Source organism: Pseudophryne corroboree, chromosome 2, assembly GCF_028390025.1.
Source record: "Pseudophryne corroboree isolate aPseCor3 chromosome 2, aPseCor3.hap2, whole genome shotgun sequence".
NCBI lineage: Eukaryota > Metazoa > Chordata > Amphibia > Anura > Myobatrachidae > Pseudophryne > Pseudophryne corroboree.
This window is the reverse complement of record NC_086445.1, coordinates 79081224-79094180: the sequence shown is the minus strand read 5'-3', so window position 1 is coordinate 79094180 and position 12957 is coordinate 79081224. Positions and strand designations below refer to the sequence as shown.

At 46.2% G+C, this 12957-nt stretch overlaps 1 protein-coding gene across 1 annotated transcript in view; it reads left to right on the top strand.

Annotated features, from left to right (window-relative positions):
* Positions 1 to 12438, top strand: part of GPR83 (G protein-coupled receptor 83) — a 61182-nt gene extending 48744 nt beyond the window's left edge. The window contains exon 4 of the mRNA XM_063956994.1: positions 11311 to 12438. Coding sequence (XP_063813064.1) covers positions 11311 to 11935 — 625 coding nt within the window. The 3' untranslated portion in view covers positions 11936 to 12438. The remainder of the gene's footprint in view (positions 1 to 11310) is intronic.
* The last annotated feature ends 519 nt before the right edge of the window (positions 12439 to 12957 follow it).

Below are 12957 nucleotides of genomic sequence, written 5' to 3'. Positions count from 1 at the left end.
CCTTGGCGGTTCACATGAGCTACTGCTGTGACATTGTCTGATTGAATCAGAACCGGTAGGTTGTGAAGAAGAATCTCCACTTGTCGAAGGCCGTTGTATATGGCCCTTAGCTCCAACACGTTGATGTGTAGACAGGACTCCTGGTCTGACCATAGTCCCTGAAAATTTCTTCCTTGGGTGACTGCTCCCCATCCTCGGAGGCTCGCATCCGTGGTTACCAGGATCCAGTACTGAATGCCGAACCTGCGACCCTCTAGAAGGTGAGCACTTTGCAGCCACCATAGAAGAGACACCCTGGCCCTGGGGGACAGTGTTATTTTTTGATGTAATTGTAGATGGGACACGGACCATTTGTCCAGAAGATCCCATTGAAACGTCCTTGCATGGAACCTGCCGAAGGGAATGGCCTCGTAAGTTGCCACCATTTTCCCCAGAACCCGAGTGCATTGATGAGCTGACACTTTTTTGGGCTTCAGTAGTTCTCGGACCATGTTCTGGAGGTCCTGGACTTTTTCCAATGGGAGGAAAACTTTCTTTTGTTCCGTATCCAGTATCATGCCAAGGAAGGCTAGTGGAGTTGTCGGAACCAACTGTGACTTTGGTAGATTGAGAATCCACCCATGTTGCTGAAGCACTCTCTGAGAGAGTGACACGTTCTCCAGTAATTGCTCTCTTGATCTCGCTTTTATCAGGAGATCGTCCAAGTATGGGATAATTGTGACTCCTCGCTTGCGCAGGATCGCCATCATTTCCGCCATTATCTTGGTGAAAATCCTCGGGGCCGTGGACAGCCCAAACGGCAACGTCTGAAATTGGTAATGACAATCCTGTACCGCGAATCTCAGGTACTCCTGATGAGAGGGATATATGGGGACCTGAAGGTAAGCATCCTTTATGTCCAGTGACACCATAAAATCCCCCCCTTCCAGGCAGGCTATCACCACTCGGAGCGATTCCATCTTGAATTTGAATCTTTTCAGGTATAGGTTTAGGTATTTTAGGTTTAAAATGGGCCTGACCGAACCATCCGGCTTAGGGACCACAATTAGGGTTGAATAATACCCTTTTCCCTGTGTGCTCAGGGGAACCCTGATAATCACTTGCTGTTGACAGTGACACAGCATTTGAATTGCAGCTAGCACTACTTCCCGCTCTGGGGTAGAAGCTGGTAAGGCCGACTTGAAAAATCTGCGTGGGGGCACCTCTTCGAATTCCAGCTTGTAGCCCTGGGAGACTATTTCTATCACCCAAGGGTCCACGTCTGACTGAACCCAGACTTGGCTGAATAGTCGAAGGCGTGCCCCCACCTGAGCGGACTCCCGCAGGGGAGCCCCAGCGTCATGCGGTGGACTTAGCGGAAGCCGGGGAGGACTTCTGCTCTTGGGAACCAGCCGCAGCAGGTGTCCTCTTGCCTCTACCCTTACCTCTGGCGAGGAAAGAGGAGCCCCGACCTCTTCTGGATCTATGCGACCGAAAGGACTGCATCTGATATTGTGGGGGTTTCTTTTGCTGTTGGGGAACAAAAGGTAAAAAGGTCGACTTACCCGCGGTAGCTGTAGAGATCAGGTCCGCAAGGCCGTCCCCAAACAATACATCACCTTTGTAAGGTAAAACCTCCATATGCCTTTTTGAGTCTGCATCCCCCGTCCATTGGCGGATCCACAAGGCTCTTCTTGCCGAAATAGCCATAGCATTGGCTCTTGAACCCAGCAAACCAATGTCTCTTTGAGCGTCCCTCATATATAAGACTGCGTCCTTAATATGAGCTAATGTTAACAAAATTGTATCCCTATCTAGGGTATCAAGGTCAGCTGACAGTGTATCTGTCCAAGCTGCTACTGCACTACATACCCATGCCGACGCAATTGCCGGTCTAAGCAAAGTACCAGTATGAGTGTAGATAGACTTTAGTGTAGTCTCTTGCCTGCGGTCCGCAGGATCCTTGAGGGCCGCTGTGTCGGGACGGTAGCGCCACCTTCTTGGAAAGGCGTGTTAAGGCTTTGTCCACTGTGGGAGAGGATTCCCAACGTACCCTGTCCTGTGTAGGGAAACGGTACGCCATAAGAACCCTTTTGGGAATCTGCAGTTTCTTTTCTGGAGTTTCCCAAGCTTTTTCACATAACTCATTAATTCCATGGGAAGGAGGAAAGTTTATAACCTGTTTCTTTCCCTTAAACATGTGTATCCTCGTGTCGGGCACCGAGGGCTCATCAGTGATATGTAACACATCTTTAATTGCAATAATCATGCACTGAATACTTTTTGTCACCCTGGTGTGCAACCTTCCTTCATCATAGTTGACACTGGAATCAGAGTCCGTGTCGGTATCTGTGTCCCTTATTTGTGAGAAGGGACGTTTCTGAGACCCCGACGGGTCCTGTGAGTCGGTACAATCTGTAGATTGATTACCTGCCGACGCTCTGGACTCTGCTTTGTCCAGTCTTTTATGCAGTGAAGCTACACTAGCATTTAACATATGCCACATATCCATCCAATCCTGAGTCGGCACCGCCGACTGAGACACACCACTCATCTGTTCCACCTCCTCTTTGGATAAGCCTTCCGTTTCAGACATGCCGACACACGTACCGACACCCCACACACACTGGGATATAACTATAAGGGGACAATTCCCTAAAGAAGGCCCTTTGGAGAGACAGAGAGAGAGTATGCCAGCACACACCAGCGCCAACTGACCCAGGGGAAAAACCCCAGATAGCTCTTTTACATATAAATGTATACAGATTTCCCCACTCACTGCGCCTTAAATATGTGACCCCCTCTCTTTTTTTCAGCCCTCTGATGCTCAGCAGGGGAAAGTCCGGGGAGCCAGCGTTCTCTGCAGCCTCTGTGGAGAAAATGGCGCTGGTTAGTCCTGAGGGATCAAGCTCCGCCCCCTCGCGCGGCGGGCTTCGGTCCCGCTCGAGATTTTGAAAAAAATGGCGGGGATTCGTAGTTTACTGCCCCGCAGCCTAACTACATGCTTCTTGCCAAAAAACAAGGTTTATTACTGCCCAGGGCACCCCCCCTGCGCCCATCAGTGCCACGTGTGTAAATGTGGGAGCAATGGCGCGCAGCTACCTGCTGCGCGCTTACCTCAAGAAGATCTGAAGTCTTCTGCCGCCTGACGTCTTCTTATGATCTGTCATACTCACTCGGCTTCTTTTTTCCGGCATCTGTGAGGAGGATGGCGGTGCGGCTCTGGGACGAACCCCAGGGTGAGACCTGTGTTCCGACTCCCTCTGGAGCTAATGGTGTCCAGTAGCCTAAGAAGCAGAGCCCTTAACTCTTAAGAAGTGGGTCTGCTTCTCTCCCCTCAGTCCCACGATGCAGGGAGCCTGTTGCCAGCAGGCTCCCTGAAAATAAAAAACCTAACAAAATTCTTTTTACAGAAAACTCAGGAGAGCTCCCTGTAATGCACCCTATCTCCTCTGGGCACAAGATCTAACTGAGGTCTGGAGGAGGGGCATAGAGGGAGGAGCCAGTGCACACCATGCTAGAAAGTTCTTTTAGGTGCCCATGTCTCCTGCGGAGCCCGTCTATACCCCATGGTCCTTACGGAGTCCCCAGCATCCTCTAGGACATAAGAGAAACTAAATTTTTGACTGTCTGTTCGTTCTGGCATCACGCAAAAACGACTAAATGAATTTGGATCGCATTATAACTATTGTATAGCTTAGTGACCTAGAAAGTAACTGAGGTATGTATAATCTCGATGTGACATCAGGGAGAGGAGCAATAAAGGAAAAAACAGACGCTTGACACTCTGCGCACTGAAAGTTGGTGTTCCGATCATGCTTCTGTGGAACTTGACTCCGCCCAAGTTATGCAGAACCCGACTTGAAGTGACTGCTCTGCAGAGGAACCTAATTGGGGCAGAGATTCTAATAGGATGTAGCGCAGGTGAGACTGTGTTTATACCACGCATCCACCTTATCGCAAACAATTTTCCTTTTCAATTCAAGCACCTGTAAGCATATGCTTCACTATGACGATCAACAAGTCGCAGGGACAAACACGGCTGTAGGCGTAGATCTCAGGACCAGCTGCTTCTCACACAGCCAGCTTTATGTGGCTTGCTCTCGAGTTAGTGGCTCCAAGCATCTTTTTGTGTTTATCCCTTTGTATTGTTTACAAAGAAATTTTGTGATCAATGTATACAATATGAAATATACATCACAATATTAGATGGCACTACTGTCTTTGTAAAATTAGTTCCGCTGAGTAATAACAGACATCCACGTGAACGAAGCCGTCTGCAAATTTTAGTTATTAATAAATAGGCCCTGTAGACAGTAAATAATGCAGGAATTCCAATAGTAATTTTTCTGAAATACTACTAGTGCCTCGTACGCTACTCAAAAGACAGCGGGAGCTTGGGGAGGTAATAAGCCGCTATGAATTTAGGACCAAATTTAATAGCCAGCGATTTGGAGGAACCTCTGCATTTCTGGAGATACAGATTTAAAGCGGCACTAAGGGAGGCATTTACTAAGCAGTGATAAGAGTGGAGAAGTGAGCCAGTGGAGAAGTTGCCCCATCAACCAATCAGCAGCTCTGTATCATTTTATAGTATGCAAATTATAGATGTTACTTCAGTGCTGATTGGTTGCCATGGGCAACCTCTCCACTGGCTCACTTCTCCGCTCTTATCACTGCTTAGTAAATGTCCCCCTTAGTTTAAAGGCAAATTTAACCAGGTCAGAATCTTGCCAGCTCACGCAAATCGACGGCTATTACATTTGACCACTAGGGCCTGACTGAGTGGTGCGCACAAACCCTTTCACAGCTGTGAGGATCTGTACAGAGATGTCCGTCAGAAGTATGCTGCCGGAACCTTTATAACTACGTACGAAGACTCAGTCACAGGCCGAGACACACCCCTAAAATGGTTGCGACTCCCCTGCGTTTGACTCACCACCCCTCGGTAATCAAACTCGGCACTTGTGCAGCGCGACTGTAACACAAATCCACTGACACCTGCATTGTGTCCCCCTGATTCAGTCCCTTGGTGCAAAAAGGTGGGTTTTGGAGAAACGAGAGGACTTCACTTTTTGATACAGGCTCTACAGTAGGGACCAGCTGCAGTTGTGCTGAGGGATAAGATGGTTACACAGCTAGAGAATATTTGAACTGTGTATTGAAGGAATGGACATAAACGTGATGTGCAATAAAGTCCTGAGAACACGGCTTAGTCGGATGGAATGGAGGAGGCAGTAAGGAATTGGGAAAAATAAATAGTAGCAGTAGCATTTATTATATGGGATGGCATCAGAATCACTGGGATCGGGATCCCGACAGAATGCCGACAGCACTGTGGAAACGCAGGGGTAGAGGCACTGGCGTTTCTATAATGGGTGCAGGGGGGGCCCCCACCGCACACGCTGCACCCATTTTTAAAATACTCACCCCTCAGGAGTCCAGTGCCGGCATCCGGAGTGCTGTTAAAACACCATGAAAATGGCTCAGTGGCCATTTTCACGGAGTTCTGCGCATGCGAAGCAGAGAAATCTCAGGGAAAATGGCAGCCGCACCATTTTCCCGGAGATCTGCGCATGCGCAGAAGAGTCTGAGCCCTCTAGTGCTCAGACTCTCAGCGCTGCCGGCAGAGAGGAGGGAGAACGAACGGAGGAGGCTGCACCCGGGACTCCTCCTCTCTTAAAGTGCCCCTGGGTAGAGGAAAGAGCTTGTGCATGTGTAGCAGTCTGCGTAAGACCTGCAGGACGCTGTCTGTGAAATTATAATAATCTAAAGTCCTTATGGGTAGAGAATGAGATGGCTATATATGGAGAAAAGGAAGAAGCATTGTGCTGATTGGAACTTGTTATGCGCCACTTAGCAGAAATGAATGTTCAGAAATTCAATTATCATTTTAATTTGAAATTGCAGCAAAGAAAAACGAGTTATCCTCATGGGTGATTGGGGCATTCCAGTATAAACTGTAGCAATGTCATCAGTGGTTCCGGCATTGGAAGCTGATTTTTATCTATTTTAAGAGACAACTCCAGTACCTCTCACTAGTTGTAGAAGCAAATAGTGGGCAAACACAGCTAGAATTGGTACTTTGTAACTGGGGATGGTATCGGGAACCCGGCACTTGGTATGCTGGCTGTCAGAATACAGACAGCGGCATCCTGATGCTCTGGATCCTGACACCTACTAGGTAAGTATAGTACCCCTAATCCCTAACCTCCATGACCCTAACCCTCCTTACCCACAGCCTGACTAACCCTCCCCAGTTATGCCTAAACCTAACCCTCTCTTAAACGGGTGTGGTTCATCAAATCGACAGTGTCTAGGTCGACAATGTTTATGTCGACCACCATAGGTCGACAGTCACTAGGTCGACATGGATGGAAGGTCGACAGGGTTTCTAGGTCGACATGTGCTAGGTCGACAGGTCTAAAGGTCGACATGAGGATTTTTTTTGTGTGTCGTTTTCTTCGTAGAGTGACCGGGATCCCAAATTAGTGCACCGCGTCCCCTCGCATGGTGCCTTCGCTCCGCACACTTTACCGTTCCAATCGTAGTCCACGTGGATCGTTAAGTATGAAAAAAATTTTAAAAAGAAAAAAAATGTGAAAAACTCATGTCGACCTTTAGACCTGTCGACCTAGCACATGTAGACCTAGAAACCCTGTCGACCTTCCATCCATGTCGACCTAGTGACTGTCGACCTATAGTGGTCGACCTAAACATTGTCGACCTAGACACTGTCGATCTTCAGACCAGATCCCTCTTAAACATGAAGGGGAAGCTAGTGATCAGGATGGTTAAGAGATGCAGGGGGATCTGCTGGTGAGAGGCTGCAGGGGCTGGGCAAGAGGGGGGGGGCAGGGTTTGGCCCACTACTCTCTTGTGGGCAACATAGCCGCCGGCGCCTGCCATGGGGTGGAAGCAGATAGTGCCCAACAAGGTTTAGTCTGCTTCTGCAGGGATTCTGCAACATGTTTCAGGGTGTTGTTGCATGGTGGGCACCTCTTCCCTGTGGGCACCACTGTGGGCAGCACCAGGCATGGCACCAACTAGTGATAAGCATCAACAGCAGTGGCCAGAAAGAATGGATTATGGATTATCTCTGTGTATAGGGATAGTTTAGTCTACACCAATGGTTTAAGATTTTGACTGGATCATATAGTCCACCAAGAACCTCTGAAGTCTGATTGACCAACTGTAATATGTAGCACTTATCCTCATGTACCAAATTCCTATTTCCCTATAGAGTGTAAACCTGCGAGCAGGGCCCTCTTACCTCTTAGTAATAGAACAAGACTGGGTTATAACAGACAAACTGTTTTGTTCTCAATTGGAAAGCTCAGTGAAATATGCTGACGTTATATAAATAACCTAATTTAAAAAATGAGACAATGAATACAGTGATAGACCCAGACAGTCACTCTCAGCTGGCTGTATTCCCGCATGTACGTCTCACACACACAGGTTTCTGCATCCTTAAATTGAACATTTTGATTTCCCATTAGTTAAAGGAAAGGCTATAAAATACTCTTGGTCTGCAAAAGTATCCAATAATCTGTCACTATTTATAGTCAACCGCTATTGAGTTGTTTCATTCTGCAAACATGACATTAAATTACATTAAAGGCACCAGGAAAGTGTTTACTTGAACTACTGTAAGAGTGTTCTGCTTCTACCGTTCTTGGTCTAAATAAATACATATATATTATACAGTATATAGGGCCTGATTCAGCAAAACTGCAACTGCTATCAGTCACATGCTGGGGGCCGCCAATCATAGGGCAAGGCTGCCCAGCACGCTGATGGCAGCCAATGATCTCAATTCAATTGCGATTGCATTGCTGATTAAGGGAAGCCCCCCTGCTTGTGAAGGCAGTCGAGTAGCTGCCATTTTTCTCATCGCAGCAGCCACGTATGACGTTACGCAGCCGCCCTGAACCTGCCCCCGTTTCCAATGACACACCTCCTGCAATGCCGAGTCGACGCCCCCACAACACCGAGTTGACACCCCCACAATGCTGAGTCGCCGCCCCGCACATGCCTCTGCCTGTCAATTAGGCAGAGGTGTTCTCATTAATGCGATGTGATTGCATGTCCAGCCAAGTAGTAGAGTTTAAAATATGGAAGACCCCTGCTCCCCTTGGAAATGGGTTTTCTAAGGATGGCGGAGGATAATCTAAGGGGTTTGGCATCACAATTTTGTTTTTAAATCTTTATTATTGAGAGTATTGTGATTAAATTGTATTTACATGTGTACTGTATGGGATTTTATATGAATATTTGGGACCTCTTTATTCTGGTGTTTTCATGTGCAGTCTGTATGTTGCTTCAGTATAAAAAGCAAAATGAAAGTCTTCTGGGTAGACTTCATCCTTTGTTTTAGAACAGCCTAAATAAGTGATTTATGTTATTTATTATCAACATACATTCACTTAGATGTGCTTTCAATTCCAACTCTTCCCTGGTACACTGAAGGCAATTTAAATGTAAAGTAGGGAGAACGCATCTACGGGTTCCATTCTGCGTGTGAATCTTTTTATTGGTTCGATTTTTCAAACGATGAGTCTTTCTGCAGACCAACATATCAAGTCAATTGGTATGTAAATGACTGTACATACTCCATATTAAATGCTTCAGGGAGGCTTCAGTCACCATCCAAGATGGCTGTCAACAATACTTCACTGTGTTAGAAAGCCACAGTGGTAGACGGATATCTTCCACCTAGCTCCAGAGAGACCCTGCAATTACCGCTATGCCATCCTGCCAGAACCGCTATTACCACTTGCATCAGGGCTGGATTAATGTAGGGGTGGTTGTCCCAGGGCCCCCACACACAGCTGTTTGCTGTGGAGTAGTCCTCCTCTGGCGGCTCAGCTGTTTAATAACAGTGGCCACCGAGGAGGTCTTCAGTGTACAGCAGTGAGCCTTGCCGGATACTGCAGTGAAATCCCACAGACACTGACTGTAAGCCGCCCGGCTGTACTGCTGTGGCGCTGTCCTGTCTATGGAGTGAGCTATGGCGCTGTCCTCTCCAAATAACCTGTCCAGGTGTGCCGATGCTGTCCTCTCCAGGGAGCTTATCCAGGTGTGCAGGCACTGTTCTCTCCAGGGAACCTGTCCGGGGCGGGGGTGTTTGCAGCTATTTAAAAAGTGCGGGCCTCCACAACGTAATCGACCGACAGCCCCCACCATCCTTAAACCGTCCCTGGCTTGCATCCTGCACCGCTACCCTGATACAGTCACCAGCTGGTGACCTGTATGTTCCTCTCCGCTCCATGCTGTAGGAGCATAACTGTGAGTACGGCTGTACACTGCACATTACTGCTGAATGAACAAGTCCACTGGTTAAGATCTGAGCTGTTCTTGGGACTAGTGGCATCTGCTGGGGTGTACATACACTCTGCCATACCACCTCCACCTGTACATACTGTACATATTCCAACGCGATGACCCGACTAATTAATTGAGCAACTCCAGTACCATTCTGTGTATCACTGTCCCGAAAGGCACGTATGGGATCATTAGCTGGAGGGTATGCTGATCCTTTTAGTGCCATATTAGGGGATCCTGGGGTGCCTCCAGGTGAGCTGTCTCTCAATTTATAAATGTATAACCCAAAGTAGGTGCTATTATCATATAGAGTAGGACCACCAGAGCAGAGACGTACTGACATGGCTGGTGGCTTGTCATATGTTTGCAAATGTATGTAACTGAGATCTCTGCATTTCTGTTATCATGTAGAAAGTAAATCTCTTTTGCTGGTCCAGTGTGTTGGGGAAATCTGTATTGTTTTTTTCTATTTCCTAGTGTATTAATAATGAAAAAATATATTTACTCTGTTAGCACTGAATCTGAGGAAATGATTCAATTTCAAAGTTACCTGTATGTGTTATAAACGCAAAAAAAACAATAGTGCAATATACTGTAACACAACAACGAAATAGGAAAGTGTCCAGTTGATGAACGATTCTCCAGAATCTGCCACCAAAGGTTAAATTTCCAAATGTGCCTCTTATTATTTTTTGTTGCAATTTTTTTATTTATTTACTGTGTATACTGTGCAGGTGACTTTGGAACTGCATCATTTCACACAGCGCTACCAAAGTAAATATCTTTTTTCATTATTATTGGGTGCGCTGAAGTTCTCACATTAAATTTTATATTTTCTAGTGTATGTCAAGACTGGAAACATAACAAGCTATGCATTATGAATTCTGAAACATTGTGATAAAAATGAAATATCACAAAAAAATTCAGGGAACGTCCCACACAGAACTGGACAGACATATGCAAAAATGCTTAAAGTCACCTCTGCGCCAGCGCTGTATGCAAAAACTCACCATCTGCGTCCGTGTAAAGAGATCTATGAATCTCAGAATCAGTTGCGCATAGTAAAGACAACCCACATGTCCCCCTACTATCATGATTAACTTAAGGGATACATGGAGTCAAACCAATCAGTATTTTTGAAAAAACCCCAAACCGTTTCATGTAATGGATAACTCATTGTAAAGCTGCATTAGGGGCAATTTTTACATGTCATCACACCTATTTGCACACCTTCTGTAGGTCCACCTTTATATTTTTTGGGATATAGCCTCTAAAGACCAGAGATTAGTCACTTACTTTATCTTGCTATCGTCATCTAGGCATACTTTATCTTGCTATCGTCATCTAGGCATATGCAAAACCAATTAATTTCTTCTTCCTCCATTAGTGGGCACCGGGAGGACGATGGGTATATCCTGGAGAGGAGAGACTGGGCACCAAACAGTTAATTTTAATTACCCAGCAGCCCAGGGCTCCTTCTCCCCTATACCCCAGCCTCAGGCCAGGCAGTTTTAATTTTGTGGCTGCACATTAGGTTGGGCTTGGGGTACCGGCAATCAGGATGCTGGCGGTCAGAATATCGACATCGGCATGCCAACTGCCATAATCCTGACAAAAATGAGCAACTAAAGTAACCCCAACCCTTACCCTCCCCCTAACTTTAACCCTCTCTTCCTGCAGCCTAACCCTCCCTCCCTGCAGCCTAACCCTAACCTTACCCCCCTAGCCTAACCCTAACACTCCCCCCACAGCCTAACCCTAACTCTCCTCCTGTAGCATAACCGTGGCCCAGCCCGGGATACTTACGTTTGGTATTGTGGCTGTTAGGATTCTGGCGTCTGCATTCTGACAGGTGTTGGGATTCCGGCGTCAGTCTTTTGACTACCGGCATCCGGTACGTTGAGATGCCAACTACATCCCTGCTTATTGTAAATGACAATATATTCTGTGTTGGGCTTTTGGTCATTCATTTTTAATTCCACTGATGTTCTCTTTCGGTTGCAGTGAGGAGAATATCCGAAGCTTGTGTCTCCCTGATTTCCCAGAACCCTCAGAACTCTACTGGAAGTACCTGGACTTATCCACTTTCATCTTGCTCTACGTTCTCCCATTGTTGATTATCTCTGTTGCATACACAACTGTGGCAAAGAAGTTGTGGCTTCGGAACGCCATCGGTGATGTCACCACCGAGCAGTATTTTGCTCTCCGCCGTAAAAAGAAGAAGACCATAAAAATGTTGATGCTTGTGGTGATTCTCTACGCAGTCTGCTGGTTCCCTTTGAACTGTTACGTAGTTCTCCTCTCTAGCCAAATCATTCGCACTAACAATGCCATTTACTTTGCATTTCACTGGTTTGCCATGAGTAGCACTTGCTACAACCCATTTATATATTGTTGGCTTAATGACAATTTTCGATCAGAGTTGAAAGCCTTACTCAACATGTGCAAGAAACACAACGGGCCACAGGAGGACATGCTGCCATCTAACCTCCCTTCATATAGAGTTGCCTGGCCTGAAAGTAGAAGCTTCAAGAGGTCACTAGTGTCAAACACCCTACCATCGTCCTCTAACATCCAGTCTGGAAAGACTGATATCTCCGCAGTGGAACCCATCGTATCTGTTGGCTGATCTTACTTGCCGTTGTTTTTAGGAGAGGACCACCTAATGTACTCGTCCGGTCCAGTGTGTCCATCGGTGCTTCAAAAAAATCCCATGACATTATTCTTGAATGTATTTCACAATGGGATGCTTAACTTAATGAGTAAAAACATGTATTGGGAAAAGAAAATATGTTGTTACAGCTAGAAGAGTTAGAAGACCCCGTTCAGAAAAGGTTCCAAGACTGGATGTCAATAACATATGGTGTTAGGACCGGGCATGATGAACCTAACATTTGCAGAGATTACAGAGAAATTCTCTGTGCTTTGTGTTATCCGCAACAGCAGGAAAGACAACTGTGCCTCCTCGTTACATGTAATCACTTTGTAAAGGGCGCATTTGCTTAGTGTCTGCTGTAATTTCATTATTTTGCTATTTTTTTATTTGTACAAATGTAATTCGCAAAGTCATTGAAAATCTCTACAGTGAAGAAAAGCAGATCATTTATAAATAAAGCTATGTAATTATAATAATTTGTTGTCCTACTTATATAAAGACATGTCCTGCAATTGCTGTGAGTTTACGCAGGCCGTTGTTTAGAGTTGACAGTCGAGTGGAGCAAAGCTTCTGCTATTCCAAGATCAGCTGTTAGACTTTTTGACATTTCTTTCTATGAAAGGCTTGGGCTGTAATTACCATTATCAGCCAAGCGAATGTCTAGACGATTACTTTTTAGGGGTAACACACAGCATGGATGAAAGAGAATAAAGCTGAATTTTGGGAGTAGCAGAAGGAATAATTGAGGCTAGTATAGGACGAAGACTAAGAAAACACTAACCCGCAACGTTCCTGCTCACATTTCAGGGATTCATGTACTGCAATGATCAGTATATAATGACTTTATATCATTTCTCTAACGTCCTAGTGGATGCTGGGGACTCCGTAAGGACCATGGGGATAGACGGGCTCTGCAGGAGACATGGGCACTTTAAGAAAGAATTTAGGTTCTGGTGTGCACTGGCTCCTCCCTCTATGTCCCTCCTCCAGACCTC